General features: G+C 53.2%; 1 protein-coding gene and 1 long non-coding RNA gene across 3 annotated transcripts in view; one reads left to right on the forward strand and one right to left on the reverse strand.

Moving 5' to 3' along the window:
- Nucleotides 1–8868: 8868 nt before the first annotated feature.
- Nucleotides 8869–18851, reverse strand: LOC107399598 (uncharacterized). 2 transcript variants are annotated; one of them, XR_006067120.2, is made up of 4 exons: nt 18752–18851; nt 15955–17595; nt 13074–15682; nt 8869–9131 (listed from the first exon to the last, which is right to left on the reverse strand). It is a non-coding gene; the product is annotated as an uncharacterized LOC107399598 (long non-coding RNA). The 2 variants fall into 2 exon arrangements; XR_013047281.1 differs by lacking the exon at nt 8869–9131 and adding an exon at nt 10596–12222.
- The window catches only part of Kcnk3 (potassium two pore domain channel subfamily K member 3), a 44238-nt gene continuing 40291 nt past the window's right edge, over nt 18508–22454 (forward strand). The window contains exon 1 of the mRNA XM_006994271.4: nt 18508–18980. Within this exon, the coding sequence (XP_006994333.1) occupies nt 18698–18980 (283 nt within the window). The 5' untranslated portion in view covers nt 18508–18697. The remainder of the gene's footprint in view (nt 18981–22454) is intronic.

The raw sequence follows: 22454 nt of genomic DNA on the forward strand, positions 1-22454 counted from the left end.
CAGGAAGAAGAAAGAAAGGACCGCGGGGTGCTTGCCTGGCTCTTTCCCATTTTCCCTTTTTATTCAGTTCAAAGAGGTGTGTCTCCTAAGTGATTCCAAATCCGGTCAAGTGGATGATGAAGTTGAAGTTATCACAGAGACACTGGGCTTTCCTAGGATGGGCCTGTCTCTAAGTCACATGACCATTCCCCCCCCCCCATGCACATACACACACAAAATCTTACAATTGTGTTCCCACTTCCACCTTATTCATCCAGGATACCCTGGGGTCTCAAAGATACAGAGTGTGACACGGACTGTTTTTTCAGGAGAGGTAAGAAAGATGTCTAGATTTCTTGACTCCTGGGAGAATCCTGTAAGCACACAGAACTGGAAAAAGCACAGACTGGGAGCTAAAGAGAAGAGATGGGTTGAATGCTGGCCGCGGGAGGGCAGCTTGTCTGGAGTTCACTCACTGGACAGCTGGGGCTCTCCAGAGTGTTTGACCTGGAGCTAGAAGTTCAAACTTGGGGGTTGACAGGGGGTCTTCCCTTCAGAATGACCTGGAGACCATAAGAAAGAGATCTAACCATTGAAGGAGGAAGGTGTGGGAGGCTGAGAGAGCCTGGAAATCCCTATGGATGGGTTCACAGAAGGCCCAACAAGAGTGAGCCCTGGGGCTAGGGTTTGTCTTTGCCCTGGCTTGTATGTGACAAAGTCCAGAGCTTTCCTTAAATATATTCCTGGGAAGTGCTCTGAACAACCTAAAGACACAAGGTACCAGCCCCGAAGGGAGCAGGGTTTGGGAGCCTGGTGGCCTGGGGGATTTGTCTTCTTGCTGTTAAGCTGGGTGCCAATTGTCCCTGAGAGTCTCCCTGTGGAAACCTGGCCTCAGAACAGGTGATCCAGTGGTATGGGGTGGGAATCTAGTCAGACAGTTCCCGGGTTCATCAAGAGACTTCCCACATGCATAAGCATGGGAGATTGACTATTATTTCAAACTGGGCCTTGTCAGAATCTCAGGTCAGTCAAACTGACAAGAGATGAGTATTGACATCATGAGTAAAAATATGTCCATCTTGACCAATGTGTTCAACCCCAATGCAGGGTGTGTGTGTGTGTGTGTGTGTGTGTGTGTGTGTGTGTGTGTGTGTGTAGTATACAAACAAGTGAATGTGTGAATGTATGCATATGGAGGCCAGAAGATGTCTTTTCCTATCACCCTCTACCTTATTTTTTTGAGATGGGGTCTCTCCATGAACCTGTAACACATTGATTCGCCCAGGCTGGTAATGATGTCTCCTGATTCCCTAGCTGCCCCTAGGCCACCTCTGCTTAGCTCTGGTCCCCAGACAGAAAGAGCCAGGAGTATAAAAGAACTGTGCAGAATCTAAGGGACCCTCCACCCTGCCTGTTGTCAGGCTCAGCGATTTGTTGAGCCCACATCATAGAATGCAGCGTGGTCCCTGGAGCAGTCGTAGACTCAAAGATACGGAATTTAGGAATGCTTCTGGGAAAGTACAATACCCCGAGACTCAAGGGTCCTGCCAGACCCAGAGAATCCCACCTAGAAACTTCCATCAATACCTGTCGGTTAAAGATCTTGGCCTCTCCCAACACCAATGAGGAATCCCCCAAGATATTGCAGCTTCATTCCAGCAGGACACTGGCCTGGTAAGGACCCTATCTATGGCTGTTCCTGGGCCACAGAAGGTGTTCAGTGCAGACCTGGGGCTGGCCTGAGCCTGCCACTGCCTGCTCTTCCTGTCAGCGCTCTCTCCCACACACAGATGGAGCTCTAGAACCTGAGCCTTAGGTCACTTCCCTGAACTCTGACAAGCACTCCAGCCTAGCCCACCCCACAAGAGAAGCCTTGGTGAGGGTCAGGGGGAACTCTAGCTGGGGCAGGAAAGTGCTATCTAAACACGTCCTGGGGCCTGTGTGTCTGGCTGGCTGTCACCCGGGGCCAGGTGGGCCTCTGACACACAGCAGGAATTTTCCACTGGCGCATCCTCTATCTGGTTGGGATCCAACGCGTTTTCATATTCCCCACCCCCACCACCCCCTCCTTTGCACTCCAGTTGCCTCGTGGATATACACCCCAGGGCCCAGAGCATGAGGACCTGCGGTCCTCAGGGAGGCCTCAGGAGCCCCCACTTTCTACCACCCAAGGACCACCTGTCAGAACCTAAAATACAGAATCCTGGAGTGTAGAAAAGAAGAGGTGCTTTAAAAAAAAAAAAAAAACATCTACACACAATGAAAGTGAAGTTCAGAGAGAAAAGTAACATGTCCAAAGTCGATCACACGCAGCTTCGGTTTAACTCTGACGCAATTCTACTCTCACGGTGCCCGCGTCCAAGGCTAAGGACTGAGAGGCACACAAAAGACATCCAAAAACACAAGCCAGGGCCCAGCCATCCATGTAAGGAAATGTCCAAGTCACAGAAATCTCCAGAATGGACAACGGAACATTTGGGGATGCGTACTTCAGGCCACGCTGGGCTGAGAGGGGCAACTCCAATGCTCCTTCTCAAAGGCAAGGCCTGTGGGCGTGTCCCACTCTTCCGAGGCCTGCGCACCCCTCATCGCGGTGGAAGGGGGTGTTTTCTATGCTGGAGCCTACGTGCTTGACCCTGCCACTAGAAATACTCGTTGAGTAGTAATAAGAGCCTTGCCTAGTGTAAAATACAGACAGGAGGTCAGGCCTTCATATGGGGCTGAGGTGTGAGCCTTGTAGGATCTCTGTGGCCGTGTGGGGGGGCGAGGGGGAGCCCCACAGGGGACAGCTGTGAGCAGGCAGCTTGTTTCCAGGGCTACATTCTTGGTAGTCAGGGCAATGTGTGTGCCTGCAGGGCAAGTTCACAACCAAAAGGAAAAGAATAGCCTCCAAGCTGAATGGCGCTCTACGGCCTCCTCCTTCAGTCCCTGGGTATGCTTCCCCATCATAACCAACTCCCTGGAGCTTGGGTGTTCACAAAACTGGACTCCCCGGGAGACTCTAAGCTATGCATGCAGGGCGAGGGCAGGTGGAGAAGGGGGTGACGGGAAGACACGGGGTGCCATTTGGTATGTGCAGCCTCCCACTCCCATGAAAACCAGAGCCAAGGCCCCAGCTGCCAGCCAGCGTTTCCTAAAGTAACTTCTATGAAACAAAGTCAGAGTGTTAGAGGAAAAAAAGGTTGAGAAAAGGAGAAAAATCAGAGAAAAGCAATCCTGGTTCCTCAAATGCATGGCAAGTTCCCTGCAGATTTCATAAATGGCAGTTCTCGGCAATCTAATTTGTTGATGGGTTTAGACATTTTCAGCTGTCACACTGATAGGATGCTATGATACTGGTACCTAGCTAGTAGAGGACCGGGAGCTGCTAACCTCACAATGTGTAGGACAGCCTACAACCCAGAAATACCCAGAACATCAACAGTGCTGAGATTAAAAAAAAAGCCATGTCCCACAGCACTGTGAGTTCCCAAAGAAGGTGTCTAGGGTCCCGGCACAGTGAATATGTGTTCTTTGTGTGTGTACGAGTGTGTGTGGAGGCCAGGGGGACAACCTCAAATGTCATTCTTCAGATGCCATCCATCCGTTGTTTTTCTTTTAATACATGGGGTCTCTTATTGGCCTAAAGTGCTTTAAAAAAAAAAAAAAAAAAAAAAAAAAAAAAAAAAAAAAAGCTGCCTGTGAGCCTCAGGGGTCCGGCTGCTTCTATCTTTCCAGGAGTATGTTTGCAAACATGTGCTACTGTGCCTTCCGTGGAACTGGGGTTGACCTCAGGTCCTCATTCTTGCAAGGCAAGTGCTTTGCCAACTGAGCCATTTCCCTGGTCCTGTTCTTCATCCTCTTAGACCACCCAGCACATGCTCTTGTTGCCCACATAGTTGGTTGTTTTTATTGCTGTGATAAAACACCACAGCCAAGGCAAATTATAGAAGGAAGAGTTTATTTGGGGTAGACAGCTCCAGAGGGTTAGAGTCCAAGACAGCAGAGCCGAGGCAAGCAGCAAAGGAGGCAGCTGGAGCAATAGCTGAGAGATCATCTCAATCTGCAAGCGGGAAACGGAGAGCTCAACTGGTATGGCATGCACATGGCTTTTTTTTTTTTTTTTTTTTTTTTGGTTTTTCGAGACAGGGTTTCTCTGTGTAGCTTTGCGCCTTTCCTGGGACTCGCTTTGGAGACCAGGCTGGCCTCGAACTCACAGAGATCCGCCTGCCTCTGCCTCCCGAGTGCTGGGATTAAAGGCGTGCGCCACCACTGCCCGGCGCACATGGCTTTTGAAGCCCGCCCCAGTGACACACCTCTTCCAACCAGGTCACGCCCCCTGGTCCCTCCCAAATAGTTCCACCCACCGGGAGCCAAATATTCAAACACAGGAGCCCAGGTGAACCATTCTCGTTCAGACCACCACACTCATGCCTGAAGATGTCTCCTGTGTTTGGAGGCAGAGGTTGCCTTCAGGTACGGGAGCTGAAAATATCAATTCATCGCCCCAGCTTCTCTGGCATGTAGCGGGCAGGTCCGTGACTTCTCTCCACCAATTAGTTGCATTCTCCCAAAAGAATCCAGAAGGGAGTCTGCAGAATGCATTGCCCAGAAGTGGGGGTGGTGGCGGTAATGACAACCTATCTTCAGACATGGTGCCAGGAATGGTGGGGATAGGGGCAGTACTGGTGCTGACAGAGCCGGCAGCCCAAAGCTAAAGTGTCTATACCGCAGTGGGGCCTTCCTGGAATCAGTCCTACCGCGTGACGTTGAGGGTTGCGGCTAGCTGCTTCCCTTCCGACCTTGGCTTTCTGGTCCTACGGAAAGTTCTTTGAACTATCCACGGTCTTTGGAATAAATCATTTCTGAGCTCAAATTAGGAGAGTTGACTTCTGCAGCTTGCAATCAAAGGCTGAGAGCAGCTGAGTTCCCCCAAATGAATCCGAGCCCGGGCTTCTCTCTTCCACAGGACACATCAAGAGACTCTGGCTCTCTGAGCATGCTTTGAGGGATGCTGACTAAAAGGAAAGCCAAGTGCGATTCCCGCTGATCTCTGACCCAACCAGAACCCGCCCCCTTGCAAGGAGCCCCACCCCCACCCCAGCCCCAGAACCATGGAGGAACTCGGCGCCTGTCTCCTCGTCTCCACTGAGGCAGGGCTCCCCCCCCCCCCCCCCGCCCCCCGTAATGACCCTCCTCTCCACTGCCACCCAGAGTTGAGAAAAACCGCAGCTGGCTGCAGCCTCCCACCAAAACATAATCAAGGGATGGGGATGATTGGACTTGTCAGATGAAGGTGGGAAGCAGAGCCGAAAACGTGCGTGGAAAATCTGCTGCTTGATTGGGGTGACGCTGCCGGCGAGTCGAACGAAGGAAGGTTTTTCAAAAGAAATGAGGCCTTGAGAATCTCTCAGAAGTCAGGAGGGAGTAGAGAGGACTTTCCAGAAAGGCCAGGTGTTTCCTCAACCCAAGAGGAGAGTGACCCTATTTCAAGATCTGGGTCCAGATTTCACGCAAGATGCTGGGCTGGAGAGATGGCTCAGAGGTTAAGAGCACTGGCTGCTCTTTCAAAGGTCCTGAGTTCAATTCCCAGCAACCACATGGTGGCTCACAACCATCTGTAATGAGATCTGGTGCCCCCTTCTGGCCTGCAGACAAACATGCAGACAGAACATTGTATGCATAATAAATAAGTAAATAAATCAAAAAAAAAAAAGAGCCCCATCCCAGGTGTACTTAAAGAGCAATTTCCAGAACTGTCCATGCGTTTGCTCATAAATACCTGTAGAGCACCTGTCATTAAGCAGGGGACCCTGGCAGCTTGTCCCCTTTCTGGAACCTGTGCTCTAGAAAGGAGAGTGGCTGGGGACGGAGTGAACCTCTTAGTTGGTGTAGTGTGTCTCCATGGGTGTGGGTGGGAGTGTAGAGGACCTTGGGAGAAGGGACCATCAGAGGACAGAGTTCTCAGAAAGGCCGAGATGGAAGTATCAGCTAACTACTCCCGTTACAGAGGAGGAAAGTGAACTCCAGAAATAAATCCTGGCTCTTCGGCATCTCGTGCACTGTTCTTTTCCCCTGCTCCAGGTAGTGTGTGTGTGTGTGTGTGTGTGTGTGTGTGTGTGTGTGTGTGTGTGTGTGTGTGTATCTGAGACAAGTTCATTCACCTCTACCTCCATCTGTAATCCAAGCTGGCTGTGATGTCGGCATGAATTAAGATGTTTATAGAAATGAAAAAAAAAAAAAGCAGCTTGGGGGAAGAAGTTAATCTCTGTGTGGGGGTGAGGGGGTCTGGTTTCACAAGGTTAATGTCTTGATTTTTATTAATCCCTTTTCTGTTTTATTCAAAGAGGATTTGGTGTTCCTAGTTCCAGCTGGGAGCTTAAGAAACAGAGCAATGATTCTCGGCCTGCTGCCTACCCCTGCAGCTTTCCAGCGAGCTCACTTGCAGACCTGAGGACGGGGATGCCCGGAATCTGGCTCAGGTCAGCTCCATGCCACAGTTCCCTTTCTGTCTTGCTGTTGGAAAGATAACTGACCTGTCTCAAGAGACAAAGGGCTTAGACCCCGGTGGCAAGACAGGGTTGGTAAGGGAAATCTTTAGGGGGACCTGTCCCGGTAGCTGAGAGACAACCACAACCTTTTATGGGGACCCTGGGGTGTACAGAGAGAAGAGACGCCACAGAGTATTGTGAGGACGGTGCCATAGTACTCAGCCACTCCCATCTGCTGGTCTGAGTAAGCTACCTTTCCTCTGTGGAGAAGTAAGTCTGCAGGTTTCCGTCAATCCCATTGGCAAACTGACAGGTGCCTTGCTGTGGCCATTTGTCTGCCCGAATCAACCACTGGAGGTCAGCTACCTTTTGCAGTCCCACTGCCTTAAACCTACAGGCTCCTTTATCCCCCAAATGCCAGGTGATAACCCCCCTATGAAGATGTTGAACTTCTTCGCAGGGCACTGGGAGAATCGATGGAGCCCCAATCCACGGTAATAAAAAGACCAGAAATCGTGACTCCAACAAAGACGGGTGCTCCAGCTTCTCCAGACTGCCAAAGTCAACACAGGTCTCGGCTCTAACCGGGCACTCTGGCCATCATGGGGACCCTTTTCTCTGCCATGCAAAGGTTTTTCTTTCTGGAAAACAACAGTGAGACCCGAGCTCAATGAAATCCACATGCCGAGATATTAACCCAGCCTTGGCCCCGGGCCTCTCTAGACCTCTGTTTCTTCATCATTTTCTAGGGAAGCCTTCGGATCAGCTCTGCTTCACCACACACCTCCACTCACCACTCATAATAGAGTCTAAACTTCTCCGGCTCAGGCCTTCCACAGCCTACCACTCCCGGACAGACCCAAGGAGACCCTCTCCCAACCAGATCTCCTCAGCCTCGGGTTAGCTTCCCTTTTGGGCTATGGGGTTGGATTGGTTTTTGGTTTTCAGCTCTTATCCAAGTAGAGAGCAGAGGCCGGAGTCGGTGGCTTCCTTGTCTTATTCTCTGTGGAAGGATTCCCCTTTTGGAAGCTGAGGCAGAGGGAGGACTCAGAGCACCTTGCAGAACCAAGAACTCATACCCATTAGCCTCCTGCTGACTTCTTGGGTCTTCTCTGGAGAACCAGGGCCATGTACTCTGGACAGGAGGTCTGTTGACGCTTGCCTTACCATGCATTGATTAACAGACCAAGAGGCACAGGGCCTGGTATTAGGAGCAGAGAAGGACCATGGGGCCAGTTGGGTAACTTCCATCTAAGCCTCGGGGCTGAGGCTCAGTCCCTTCCCTGAGGTAGTGGCAGGCCATCATCAGACACCCATGGGCGTCTGGCAGCCGCTTTCCCGCTTGTCCCTTCAGATCCGGCCAGTTACAGCGCATTCCTTTGGCTCACATTGTTCCTTAACGACATCACTTTTTCCATCTCCCTGATGGTGTTGTGCCCTTCTGCCTGAGCGCTGCCTCCCAGCTGACCTCCATCTCCCTGACACGCTGTGGTTTCCATGGCTCACTGGACCACACCATCGCTGGACAAGAACTATGCAACTCATGGCCTGGATCTTCCACCCCCCCCCACCTCGTGCCTCCCTCCCACCCCGTGGCAACCTTGGCCCCTATGGGTGGCATGGTCCCATCCCCTTCAGGTCACCGAGGGCCCTGGATACACCGCTCTTTCTCCAGGCACCCGCTCAAAGCCCCAACAATATCCTTTGGCTTGTGTACAGACACAGAGACCTTCTGAGTCCCTGCCTGGGCTGGGTGCCCGAACACTGAGCCAGGAGAGCTCTGCTTCCCTCTCTCGTCTCTACTTTCAATGGGTCTAGAGCTCTCGTCTCTGATCGTCTTCTCTCCAAGCCCCCTATGTGAGCTGGAGTCACCAGGCCTTACTCCCATCTCGAACCTGTTTCCCACCTGGAGTTGAGCATCTGTCCACCCATGGTAAATCCAGATGCTAAGTCTCCGGACCCGCCCGGCGCCTTCCATTCAGAGCTCCTCATTCATTCATGTGACAGCATTTTTCTGAGCTCTAGCTGTATGCCAGCCCAGCGTTAACAGCACCTTCTGTTCTGATTCCCCTGTCGTTGCCTGGCTCTGCCCTCAGTCATTTTCTAGTGAGGGAGCATGGCCGAGAAGGAAAAAGCAGGAGCCAGACTCATCAAGGATTGAATCCTGGTTCCCTGTAAGAACTAAGAAGTTGCTCCAGGAGGAGCCTCTGTTTCCTCCTTTACAGAGCACGGGGGGGGGGGGGGGGGGGCAGGGGGGGTCCCATTTCTATATTGTCAGGAGCACTAAGCATACGCCTAAATACATGTACCTAGTATCATGTGTTTCTGGTATAAAGACAAGAAAGAGACCCATACATTTAGCAGAATGGCAAACGCTATGCATGGCCGAGCAAATAGCCTTCAGAGAGATGGAGTAAGGTGGATGGGACAAGGTGTGAGGTCACTCTGGGGACTAGGCAGAGCCAACGAAGGCCATGATCTCAATGTGTGACGCCCCCGTCAGGTACCTGGCGTTCTCCTCTCTCTGTCCCTCCGGCCTCGAGGTAGCAGTCAGGATTGCTCTAGCTGTACTGGAGGTACCACCCGCCTCCCGGGCTGGCCTTGGTGTCTGTCACCAGTGGAAGCAGATGGGGACAAAGTGGGATCCTCTTCACAGCCACTCTCTTGGAAAGTGCTGAGCAGCTGCGGAGGAACAGGAAGCCCAAACCTGATTCAGCCTGCCACCTTCTCCCGCTTCTCCCTTCAATCCCACCCAAGGGAACCAGCTTTCCCCGGGCCCGTTCCCCAGCCATGGTCACCTTTCACCACTGCCCCCGCTGTGAATGTGCAAGGGCCACTTGTGGCCTCACAAGGACACTGGCTGCTGATAAGCCAGAGAGTTCCTCTCAGAGGGCAGACCAAGGCCCTTGTCTAATTGCATGGGCACCCGTCATCTGAGATCACCAAGGCCAGGAGAAACAGGAAGCCAGGTGTCCCCGTGACCGCTCCTGCAAGGCCATCCTGCTCCCAAAGCCGTAATTATGACCATCAGGGCGGAGAAAATAGTGCAGGAGAGCAGCCCCAGGCCCCAGTGCTAACAGCGTCTTCACCACAGACGCACCGCAGAGATTGCTTGCCTCCTGTGCCCCACCCCCCAGCCTCGGCCGGTCAGCCCGTCTGTTGAGTTTGGGTCACACCAATACCAGCCCAGAGTCCCAGAGCTTCAATGCCAGAAGGGACAGATGTTTCAGAACCGCCCTCCTCATCATCCTGATAACACCTACATTCTCTCAAAGGGAATTTTTTCCTTGGGGGAAGGAAAGCATTGTGTGAGCCAGCGGACCAATAGCCATTGGCTGGCCAGCATCTCCTGCTTACCATTCATTTCTAGAACCTTCTCTCACCACTTCTTCATACTTGAACTTGACCCTACTTCCTTGATAAATCTGGGACCCAGATGTCACCAAATTGTGGCTTGAAAAAAAAAAAGTCATGGGTGTTTGGGGGAAAACTCATTTTCTAAAATTTCTAGATAAAACTATGAATACAAATAGAATATCTATATCTTCTAAATATTTAATATTCCATGTCTTTTAAAAAATATGATCTGATGGGGTTGGAGAAATGGCTCATCGGTTAAAAGTATGTGCTGCTCTTGTAGAATACCCAGGTTTGGTTCCCAGCACCCACACAGCAGCTCACAACCATTTAAACACCAATTCAAAGGGACCTAACACTTTCTTCTGCACCAAGCACAGACACATGTGGTGTACCATACATACATGTAGACAAACGCTCATACACATAGAATAAAAATAAATAAAATCTTAAAACACAGCCTAAATAACTTGATCTTGAAAATGCATTCCCATGTCTGGATATTTAAAAAAAAAAGTGTGGGGGGTATATGAGGAGTGTGTGTGTGTGTGTGTGTGTGTGTGTGTGTGTGTGTGTGTGTGTGTGCATGTGCATGTAGAGGCCAAAGGACAACTTTTATTGGCATTCATTTTCACAACACTGTCCATCTTTTTATTTTATTTTATTTTATTTTATTTTATTTTATTTTATTTTATTTTATTTTATTTTATTTTATTTTATTTTATTGTGTTTGTTTGAGACAGGGTCTCTCACTGCCTGGACCTCACCAAGTACAGACAGGGTCTCTCACTGGCTTGAATCTCACCAAGTACTGACAGGGTTTCTCACTGGCTTGAATCTCACCAAGTACAGACAGGGTCTCTCACAGGCTTGAATCTCACCAAGTACAGACAGGGTCTCTCACCAGCTGGACCTCACCAAGTACAGACAGGGTCTCTCACTGGCTGGACCTCACCAAGTACAGACAGGGTCTCTCACTGGCTGGACCTCACCAAGTACATACAGGGTCTCTCACCGGCTTGAATCTCACCAAGTACTGACAGGGTCTCTCACCAGCTTGAATCTCACCAAGTAGGCTAAATTAGCTGACCAGTGAAGCCCAAGGATCCATTTGTCTCCACCTTCCCCGCACTGGGATTACAAATGTGCACTGTCCTGTCTGGTTTTTGTTAATGTAGACTGTGGGGTTGAACTCAGGTCCTTGCATCTGCAAAGCAAGAGACTGAACTGTCTCTCTAGCTCAGCAAATGGGTTTCTTTCGACTAACTTTAATCTAGATGAGAATCTAACCGACTAGCGATTCAGGCTTGGAATGGGTCCTCTCTAGTCTGAGACGTGTTCTCTTCAGTGAAGTTCAGCTCCTCCATAGCAGAGCTCAGTCTTCACTCAGGGGTTTGAGTCACCCCCCCACCACCACCACCACGGTGCTGTTTCCACAGTGCTGGGACCTCAAGGTAGCCTGAGACTACTTTGGGAGCATCCCTGGCCTCAGAAGATCCTGCCAGGCCTGTTCCCAGGCTGCTTTGGTGTCCCTGCTCACACGTGTGTCTGGCTCACACTGCTGTCCCATTGGGCTGCTGCAAGGGGCTGATTAGGTGTAATTGCTTTGCTGGGAGCGAGCTATCTACTTAATAGAATCAGCTCCCAGTAATTAGCCTGCCACAGGCCCATTTCCTTTGCTGAAGCCCCAGGGCTACTGGGCATATTGCATGTTGGACCTCCGCAGGGGGCAGCATGTGGGGTAGATGTGGGTGGGCTTTAGGGCTGGTTTGGGGATAGTCAAGAGAAAACGTCACTGGGGAGATTCAGCAGCAAGATGCCCAGAGCAGCCCCTCTGGAGGCTGAGAGCCAGGGAGTTACAACATTCCAGGCTGGAGGGATAAAGTGCCTGACGTAGACAGACTGCTCCAGAAATGTTAGACTGAACCCACTTGGATCATAGAGGGCATCTAGTCTAGCCCCTGAACCCAATACACTCATTTCTTATAGACATACTATGTGCCAGGCATGAGACTAACTCCAAGAATCTTTCTAAAATGGATCCATTAGACTATGCCTGCATGCCCTCTTCACCATGAGGTCACTGCCATGCCCAGCAGTTTGTCCCTTCCTGGGAGACGTGGAGAACACTCCATCTTCCGCTGCTTGCTGGTTGCATCATTCCGCAGATCACTGGTCCCTGCTTGGCCCCACAGGACAAAGCTAATCCCTCCTTGGGTGACAGCTCACATGGCCCCCGTGTCTTTCTCCAGGCTGAACATCCCAAGTTCTCTCACTTGTACCATGAACATCATCCTGGCGAGGCCCCTCATTAATCTGGTTGACAGGCCTGGAACCTGTTCTTGTTTGTCAATGCTTTGCTTTCGATGCAGTCTGGAGCTCTCGGCGGCTAGCCCTGTGAAACTCCGGATCCTGCCTGAGCCAGAACATCATCCGCAGTTTTGGACAGCCCCAGAATCCCTAAATATGACACTTCCAAGAAGGGTTGTGGTGCCACTTTACCCTCTTCCATTAAGGAGTTTGTGGGAGTGGAGTCACCACTTTTGCCTGTCCCCCTGTCCCAACACACACACACACACACACACACACACACACACACACACACACACACACACACACACACACGAACGCCCTGCCGTGCCTGCCCAGCACCACTCAATACGCGCTGGCTGATTAATCATTGCGAGTGCTATTATAATTATTGTGTTTGGTGCTGAGAACAGGCTGCCTCTGCTTCTCAGAAGCCATAAACCTGCAAAGGAGGATTTCAAGATTTGTGAGCTGTTGACGACACGTCCGGCCTTTCTTTTCTTCAGTGGCTGTGTGTTTGTCCGGAAAGATTGGCCATGGCCACTCTAGAATCTCTCCAAGAGACAATCTGGGAACTTGATTCTTGCAATGAAAATGGCAAGTACAGGGACTTATCTCGTGGTTGTAGACAGGACAGCTGGGGGAGCTGGGCATGAATTCCAGCTCTGGCCCCGTGTGCTCCAAAGCCTGGAGGTAGCCATGCTCCTTGTCAAAACTATTTCTTCATAGGTACTGGAGGTCTAAGGATTTCTCTGGCTTTAATTATGTAATTTAATGACAGAAAAGAGAAGGGTAGAGTAGAAAATGTGAAGGCTTAGAAGATAGAGGATGGGGAGGAGACCAAGACAGAAGCTGAGACAGTAAGGCTCACAAGCTCCTGTACACACAGACACACATGCACACACAGCATGCTCATGCCCACATACGACAGGCTGGAGAAGAGTTACTGGGTCTTACCTGTTGGTCTGTAAGAGATCTCAGTCATGGCTGAGTCCACCCTCTGGCCCTGCTTCCAGTGTGGGGATGCAGAGGTTCTAAAGAAGAGAGGAGAAAAGAGAGACAAGGAGGAGGCTACGGAGAAAATAGGGAGGCCTGGAAACGACATCGAAATCAGAAAGTGAGTAATAGCAACTCCGGGGAGGAAGTGGGCAATCTCCCACACTGCCGGGGAGAATAAAAACCAAGATAGCCTGCTGAGGACAAGCAGCAGGATTTAGGAACACATGGGGGGAGAGTGTTGTAGATACACTGTGGCCACTTCTGGGTATGGGTCCTAGCCACAGCTCCCAGCACATCCTCAAGCACTCATGGAGGAGGATGCTCACTGCGAGTAGCATTTACAAGCCAGAGAAAGGAAGGCTGCCTGGCCAGGGGGTGGAGAGTGTGGGGGGGAGGGGGATGTACAATCAGACATGGGACAGGCCGTTTAGGGTGAGGATTTTATGTTTATGCCAATGGTAGTCAGGAGCAAACCAGAGCTCCCCCCGGCAGTGTTTCTGAGACCAGTTGGTCCTCACTCCTGTTAGGAGCTGGGATTCTGCACCCTTTGAGTCTGAGCCCTCCTTTGCCGCAGACCGAAACAGCCTTTCTCCCTGGGCCACACAGCCCAACTAGAGCAAGACTAAGAGGACCAGGTGTCCAGCTTCCCAGCCCAGCTCTCCCCCAGCAGCCCACAGAGCCCGGCTTTCCTAACAGTTGCCTTCTGTGTTTGAGTTGGGCTTGAGATGTTAAACAAACAGCAGCTCTTGACAAACGCAAGCCGTTGCTGTGGGACCAGTTATGCTCTGGAAAGCCGAGCTAATCCCCAACTTCACTGCCTCCGGAGATACACCAAGAAACCCCTCCGCCACACCCACAACCTGCTGTCCAGGGCTGTGACTTCGGTCCAGCGGCCTGTAGCAGCGGCGTGGCACGACCCCTGTTTTCCTGTCTTTATCCTGAGCCCTGGTCCAAGACTACTCAGGCCTGCCCTGGCTGATACTGAGATGGCTCTGGGCCCCTTCCCCTGCCTCTGCTGGCTTCTCTGAAGCCCCAAGGCACACCAACCCACCCAGGTGGCTGGAGCCAGCAGGAAGGGCTCGAGGGAGGTTTTGAAATGACGTTCTCTGTCTTGACTGTTGTGTTAAAGCTAAAAGTGAGGTTTTTTTTTAAAAAAAAAAAGGCTTGTCTCTGTCCTGTGGGAGCTTATAGTCTACTCTAGACAGATGGACCAGAACTTGCCCAACTTCCCCAAGGCTCTCTGCTAGCTCATAACTGATGTGTCAGGCCTTGAACCAGGTTTGTCTGACTCCAGGTCAGCTTCTCTACTCCCTCACTGGCCCTGCCCTAGCCTGCCCTGGTCTTCAGCCAAACTGTCCATGCAGTGGGGACCAGAAGTAACAGAATGGAGCATCTCTGTGCCTCCATTCCTCAGGCTCACACACTTGGTTACTGTAAAATGAACAAGAGCGTCATCGGGACACAGCTGATGCTTTTATCTCTCAGAAATAGAAACTGAGGCAGAGAGGCCAAAACTTCCCCCAGTTCACCCAGCCACATCGGCACCGAAAGCCCAAGCCTCTGTCTGGACCATCAGTTCGATACCTCACGCTGCACAACATGCTTCCTTAGCCCTTTGAGACACTTGACTCTGCCTCCACCTTCCTCCTCCCTGATAGCACTTGTTCCGGTTTGAGAAGTTTATTGTCTGTATGCATGGAAAGCAGGAGGCCGAGGTTTTTCTGCCCTAGACTCAACTGTCTGAATCCCTTTATCACTCAACCTGGTTGCAAAATCCAGCAGAACCAGAACCGTTCCTGGCCTTGGCTTGTGTCCCAAGGACCTAAGGAAATGTGTAGTGTGACTTTGATATACAAAGCATTATGGGAAGAATAGTATTGTAAAAGGATCTCTACCCAAGAAAAGAGACCAAGCCAGCGGGGCAGTCCTAAGAGCAAATAATCTACTTGGTAAGAAGAATTGAAGCTCGGATGTCCATAGAGGTACAAGGGCTGGGGGTGGGGCGGAAACTGGGAAGTGCTTCATGGAGACAGTAGCCTTTGAGTTGGGTCTTGAAGCCTGAGCTGGTTGGCAGAAGAAGATGGCAGAGCCACGGAGGTCCCAGCATCCCACCTGATGGGAGCCCTGGAGCCCTTAGAGTCTCATGAAACATGAGAGATTACAGATGTGCCCAGGACTTACGGATGGATGGGTGGAGTGGTGTGTTACGCTGGAAATGGCTGTGTCTAGTGATTAGCGTACAGTAAAGCATGGCAGTTAGTGATAAATTCCAAACAGTTTACCCTAACCTTGTTGCTGCGTCTTTCCCCACAAACTAGTCTTCAAAGAAGTGGCTATTCCCTTTTTGCATAGTTCTCAAGAGGACTGGCGTAAACAGATGCAATCAGGCCAGGAAGGTCATGGGATGTTATAAGTGAAAGGCGTGTTGATGTTTTCTGGTCCAAGCCCTCTACTTAGGGATGTGGGACTCAAGGAGCAGGCAAGGCAGTGGCTGACCTCCAAAGCTACAGCAAACACAGACGAAGAGACAGGCTGACTTTGGGCAGGCACGGACAGGTCCAAGGGTCCTGTACAGAAGGAACCAAGGAATGCTGTTAAGTCTTTGATACAGCCCACCCAGGTCACCAGGAAGAAGATGGATGAGATCATGCCTGCAGTCCCAGGGGCCGATCAAAAACCTTGACTGTGCCAGCATGCTCCTCCATTGCCACCCTCCCACCACAGGGGACAGGATGGATGGACAGGATGGACAGGGCAGCTGTCCTCCGGAACTCAGAACATGCAATGGTGCTCTGGTCCCATCTATAATGGATGCTGCATAAGCGCCCATCATACTCACTGTGAGATCTTCATTATTCTTCTCCTTGCTGTCCAGGCCTCAGTTTCCTAATCTGGAACACAGGAAGGCTGAGCGAGATGGTCTCTAAGAGTCCTTCTAGTTCTTAAGAGCTTCGAGAACAAGTTCCATCAAAATTAATAATAAATGTTCTGCCCCAAAGACAGCTTTTTCCCGTTCCTAAAGCTCTTTCACTTAATAATATCGCCTTTCATTTGTATAGCAGTCTGGGGTTGGCAGCCAGAAGTGGGAAAACCCTGACAGCACTCCCCCCCAAAGCCCGGCTCTAGGGAATCCACTTGCGCATTCGGACAGACCGAGCGAGGCACAACTGCCTTCTGGGCTGATTTTGACCAGGAACCAGCACATCAGAAGCACACTGAGCCCAACTTGTACCCCACCCACGGGAAGCTCAGAAGGGCATGACTCTTCTTCCTGCAGCCAAAGAATGCCAGGGACAGAAATACCCACAGGCTGCGTCCAAGGCCGAGGGAAAACAGTCTGTTTCTTCAAAAAGTTGAAGACCTTCCTTTGTGGAGAGAGAAGACACGGGTGCCATGAATTCAAGGTCCTCTCATCAGGCTGTGGTCCAGACACCCGGGTCTTAAGGGAGTAAAGGTCACCAGAGAGGCTCATGTCCTTTTCACACACATATGGCTCCCTTTGGTTCCTTGAAGCCAGCTGCTCAGGAGACTAATGCATAATGATCAAACCCATTTTAGAGAAGGGAACAGAGATGAGGCTCAAGGTGAAGAGCGTGGGCTTGAGACGCAAACAGGCAGAAGTCTCCTCCCAGCTCAGAGACCTTAAGTGATTATATCTCCTTCAGCCTCAGTTTCTCCACCTATAAAACAGTCCTAAGTATGAGCAGACTTACCTTTGAGGAGCGAGGTCAAGGTTAAGATTGTGAGTGTGGAGTACCCCCGAAGGATACAAGGATGCGTCCTGGTGGAGTGAATGGGCTGGTAGCTCTTCTGAGGTGCTTTTGGATACAGAGTGGTGTCTGGCAGTGACATCCCAGCCCAGAATGTGGCAGATGGTACCCTCCCTTGCTTGCTACCTCCAGAACCACGGGGTTTGGGCCTCTTCCACGGCTCTCTATGTGGCCTATGCCAGGGTCCCGTGAAGGGCTGTTTGACCCTCCTTGGCACTGGGATTTGCATTCCGATCATTCTGCTCTCTCAGCCCATCCATGTCCGGAGCTGTTTGGAGCTGAGTAAGGCCCCGGGGATCATCTGCCATGACAACTCACGGAAGAGATAAGGACACAGGGCTCCAAGAGGAGCTCTAACACCTTGCCTGAGTTCCCACTGCCCGTCAGGTTCCCCTCTTCATCGCCACAGCCCCCCGCCCCATGTTGGCAAATGAAGAAACTGAGGCAGGGAGACCCCTGTCTCAGTTTCTCCCATCTGTCAGTTAGTCATTAGGTCTGGACTCCTCCTACCCCGACCCCGGATTTCAGCTAGATCCCCACCCACCCCTGGTCCGTGCCTCAAGGTGGTCTCCTGTGATTTCTCTGCAGCTCCAAGTCCTGCTTGTCACCCTGGTGTAGGACAAGGGCCATCGACATAAAGATGTGGCAGGTGGCCTCAGCTACCAGCCTTGGCTTTCTCAGCCGGTCGGTCGCCAGTGCCTGGTGCTAACCTGGGAAGGAACTCTGTGTCAGGAGAGAAGGCTTTCCCTGGAGTATTGGCTCACAATGTACCCCGGGGGGCGTGGGGGGCACAGCAAATCCTTGCCAGTTTCTAAGATAAGCCAGGGGCTGGGGGACAGGCAAGGAAGTGTGCCCTGGGTGGGGAGGGGGTTGACAGAGTGTGTCCCATATGTCACTTCACCTCCTATGCCTCAGTTTCCCCATCTGTGTGCTATGGAGTGGGGCATTAGAGCCCAAGGTCCCCTCCATCCTCAGCCACCGTGACTAGAGCCAAGGGTAGATACAGAAGGGGGATTTCTCTGTCTTGCTCCTCTCACTCCCGTGGCTGCCCCTTTTCAGGACATTTGTGTTTTCTCCAGCTCTCCAAGTTTCCCTGGCTCAGTCTGTCCTCTGTTTGCATCTTTTGCACCACATTTTTCTGCCAGATCCCCCTTTTCCTGGGTCTGTGTGGACCTCTGGCTTGTCTCCTCCATCACACACACACACACACACACACACACAGAGGCCCCCCCCCCCCCCCCCCCCCCCCCCCCCCCCGCTTCCTGAGTTCTCTCCCTTCCCTGTAGTTATCTGTTTCCCTGCCTAGTTTTCTCTGGGGCTGGCGGGCTGGATCTCTGTCTCCCTCTCTCTCTCTCTCTCTCTCTCTCTCTCCCCTCCTTCTCCCATCTTGTTCCCCCCCCCCCTCCGCTCTCGCTCTCCCTCTCTCCCTCTCTCTCTCTCTCCCGCCTCTGTCCTGCCCGGGTTCTCCCGCTCGCTCCCCCTTCCCTCCCCGCCCTCGGCGCGGCTCCCAGTCCTTATTTGGCTGGGCGGGAGGGCAGGCGGGAGGTGGCGGCCGGCGGCCGGGGGGCGGGCGCGGGGGCGGGCGGAGGAGGGCGGTGGGTGGTGCTGAAGGGACAGCTCCGCGGCGGCCGGCAGCGGCGGCGGCGGCGGCGGCGGCGGCAGCGGCCCCGGGGTGCGGAGCTGGTACCCGGCGTGGAGATCGGCGAGCGCAGCCATGCCCCAGGCCGCCTCCGGGGCAGCAGCAGCGGCGGCGGCCGGGGCCGGGGCGCGGGCCGGAGACGCCGGAGGGCCGGCGACACCCGGGGAGGGACGATGAAGCGGCAGAATGTGCGCACGTTGGCGCTCATCGTGTGCACCTTCACCTACCTGCTGGTGGGCGCCGCCGTGTTCGACGCGCTGGAGTCGGAGCCGGAGATGATCGAGCGGCAGCGGCTGGAGCTGCGGCAGCTGGAGCTGCGGGCGCGCTACAACCTCAGCGAGGGCGGCTACGAGGAGCTGGAGCGCGTCGTGCTGCGCCTCAAGCCGCACAAGGCCGGCGTGCAGTGGCGCTTCGCCGGCTCCTTCTACTTCGCCATCACCGTCATCACCACCATCGGTAACTACACTCGCCGCGCCGGAGGGGACGGGGGGCGGGGACCTGGGATGCTGGGGAGCCGCCCGCCGCTGAGGGGGGTCCCTGCGGAGCTGGGCGGGCCGCCGAACCCGCGCGCTCCCAGCGGCCGGGGCTCAGCCCCGCGTGTCTGCTCTGCCGGGGGGACCCCTGACTCCCGATCTGTCTCCAGCCCGGGCCAGCCCTAACTTGGCCTTGGCCGGGTTGTGCGAGGACCCCCAGGGGACTCAAGTGTGTGAGAGGGACAGGAGCAGCCCCGGCCGAGGCTCGGGAGGAGGGGTGTGGCCGGGCTAGGCCCTGGGGCTGGGTGCCCGGAGTGAGCAGCCCCGGGAGCGTGCCACTCCTCCGTGTCCCTGACGCTGGGCTTGGGCACCCGGGTGTCCACACCTGCTGGGCTGTGGGGAGGCCCGTACATGCCGGAACGCTGCACTCCGCGGACACACGGGCCACTCTCTAACTGCGACTGAGTGCTGCTGGGGAGGGGGGGTGGGGTGCGTGTGTCCGCGTGGGTGTGGGTGTGGGTGTGTGAGTGTGTGTCCATCTCCATGAGTTTGGGCTGCACCAGACAGGGCCTGTAATTCTCTGAGGGCAGCAGAGCAGGGGCTGGCAGCCAGATTCGGTCCTGTTAGCTTTCTTTCCCAGTGTCCCAGCAAAACAGTCACCTCACAGGAATGGCTCCACTTCTTTTCCAAAGCCAGGGCAGATCAGGCTGTAGGAGGCCACACGCACACCCAGATCCTCTGAGAACATGGCACACAGGTAGAGAGAGAGAGAGAGAGAGGAGAGAGAGAGAGAGAGAGAGAGAGAGAGAGAGAGAGAGAGAGAGAGAGAGAGAGAGAGAGAGAGAGAGAGAGAGAGAACACAAACAAATGTCCGGCAGGAAAGGCATCTCCAGCCAGGCCCTTCACCAAGCTGTTGAAGTGTCAGTGTCCAGCCAGGATCACACACCTTAACCATTCCCAGGACCCTGGGATTGCAACCTAGCTCCATCACTAGCCATGACCGACCTTGGGCAAGTCCCTTCTCCTGCCTGGATCTTGGGCTCATGTCCCAACATGTAGAGGTTGGCCAAAATGATGTCAAGGGCTCTTCCCAGCCCTGACGTGCTTGGACTCTGAGATTGGGGGACCCACCTTCCCCCAAAGCCATTGGGATGCCTCCAGGAGCTGTTTCCTCCATCTTCCCCACTCCTTCTCATCCTGACCCCCACCCCCTGCCTTGGCCGGACTCCCAGGGGCTCATTGCCATTTGGCAAAGCCCATAAGAAGATGGCAGTGTTTTCCTGGGAGTCAACAGGAGTGGAGGAAGCAGGTTAAAGGCAGAGCTGGACACAGTCTACCCACTGCAGAATTCTGTCCTGGGGCTCTGTTGCTCTCTAGCCGTGGGAAAAGGAACACCCAGACACTACCCAAAGAGTGGGTTTGCTCTAGGGTCCCCCTGCCCTCCACATCTCACTGCCGCTTGCCCGGAGTTTCACGGTAGGTTAGCTATCTGTAGATCAGTGTGGCCTGTGTACACCTCTCTCCCTCTTCCCACACAAGTTCCCCAATTAGTACAACTTTCCTCCTGCTTCGCGGAAACCTCCCAGCTGACCTTCTTGCTCCCAGCCTCATCGCCACAGCAAATAGCATCCCCGGGACAAATGCTTCCAGAGAAAAAAACCAAAAACAAAACTCCCAAAGCACAGCTGTCCTCGCCTGCTTCACCAAAGCCCACCCGGCTGCCCACTGCCCCGTGCTCTTTACCCCCCTCCCCCTCCATGCCTGACTTGACTTCTTGTTAGTTGGATGATTTCTCTCCATAGCCTCCAAATCATCCCTCAAGAATACTTAACATGTTTCTAGCCAACAGCATGTTTCTTCTGTCTTCCCTTTGCTCTCTAGGTCCAGTCTAACACCACCCTCCCCGCCCCCCCCAGCCCCCCAACACAAACACACACACACCCCTGCTAAGCCTCACAGGGCCACTGTCCTTGAGGACTGCAGCAGGATTTATTGGCCAGATGACCTAGGTGACCCAGTATGGGCTCTTTTTAAACGCTTATTTACATCCTAAGGAGTGTGTCTGTCTTTTGACCACACACAGTCTTGTTAATGTCCATGAAGGCAAAGCCCATCTCTGTGGGTTTTGAGAGCTAGCAAGGTGCCCCACAGCCATGGGCACTGGAGAACGCTATTGATGGGTTTAAGGTGTGCAGACATGACAGGCGGTACCCTTCCCCTCCAACCCTGCTGTTGCTTTTCAAATTGCCCGTGGTTCTTACCTAGAGAGACGCTAGAGGCTGGGGCTAGCAGCCGAACACGGCTGATATTTATACAGGGCTGGTCAAAAAGAAAGTCACCACCCTAGACGGGCAGTGCCTACTCCCTACTGCACCCAACCATACCTGGCTTCTCTGTCGCCTCTCACTTTGCCTCTGCCACCTGTCTGGAAGCTGTCCTTGGGGTAGTGATGGGATGCCTGGAAGGGCTGTGTGTGAGAATGTTGTTAGCCTGTTCCCGACCCATCTGCCTACTTGGGAACATCTTGTGGCCAAACCCACTGGCTAAGTCTGGTTAAATGACGGAGCCTCCCATTCACTCAGCATCTAGTGACCACAACGGTGTTATCGCTTGGTTGGATCTCAGCCCTCACAACTCAGTGTGGGATTATTAGCTCTGTTACTGCAAGCAGCGGGTACAGGTCAGGGAAGGGAAGGGATCTCCTGCCCAGAGCCACCAGGCTGACGGGCAGCGGATTCAGAAGGGGGAAGCTGGCGCTTCTGACTCCACACCCACCCGGGGCTGTGTCCCTGCTGGCCTCTTGGCCACTTCCTTTGCCTCCATATGCTACGAAGCCCAGGCCCAGCCTGGCAGAGCTACCAGGTGCCCAGTGATGCCAACTTGCAGGAGGCTCACGAGTAGCCCTGATTGGTTGGAGGTCAGCAGGGTCCGACTTAGTCATTCACCTGGTTAGTCACCTTGTTCATTCCCACCCCCTCATCCCTGGCCTCACTGCTAGGGAACCCTTCCTTCCCTGCTCCTCAAGTTCACCAGACACAAATGGAAACTCTTTCCTTGGGAAACCTCGCCCTCCCCTAGCTGTTGAGTCATCAAACTCCTCCAGGCCCCAGCCCCCTCTATTCATAGCCTAGAGCTGTCAGAGGAGGAAGGGGCCTGGGGATCAGCTGGTGCCATCACCTCCTCCTACAGAGAAGGCACGGGGCCGCGGGGGGGGGGGGGGCGGCGGGGGGGGGAGACAGGAGCCACATAGAGGGGGGACAAAATCCGACTTGCAGCCCCTCCCCCCCCCGCCCCCATGCCTCTTTACCTGTTACTTGTTTAGTTCTATTTATTTGTTTGTTTTGTGATGCTGGGGATGGAACTCAGGAACTCCTGTGTGCTAGGCAAGCGCTCTACCAACTGAGCGCCCATCTCGCTATTTTTTTTTTATTGCCACAGTAGCCACAATAGTAAGGGC

This window comes from Peromyscus maniculatus, chromosome 22, assembly GCF_049852395.1.
Source record: "Peromyscus maniculatus bairdii isolate BWxNUB_F1_BW_parent chromosome 22, HU_Pman_BW_mat_3.1, whole genome shotgun sequence".
Taxonomy (NCBI): domain Eukaryota; kingdom Metazoa; phylum Chordata; class Mammalia; order Rodentia; family Cricetidae; genus Peromyscus; species Peromyscus maniculatus.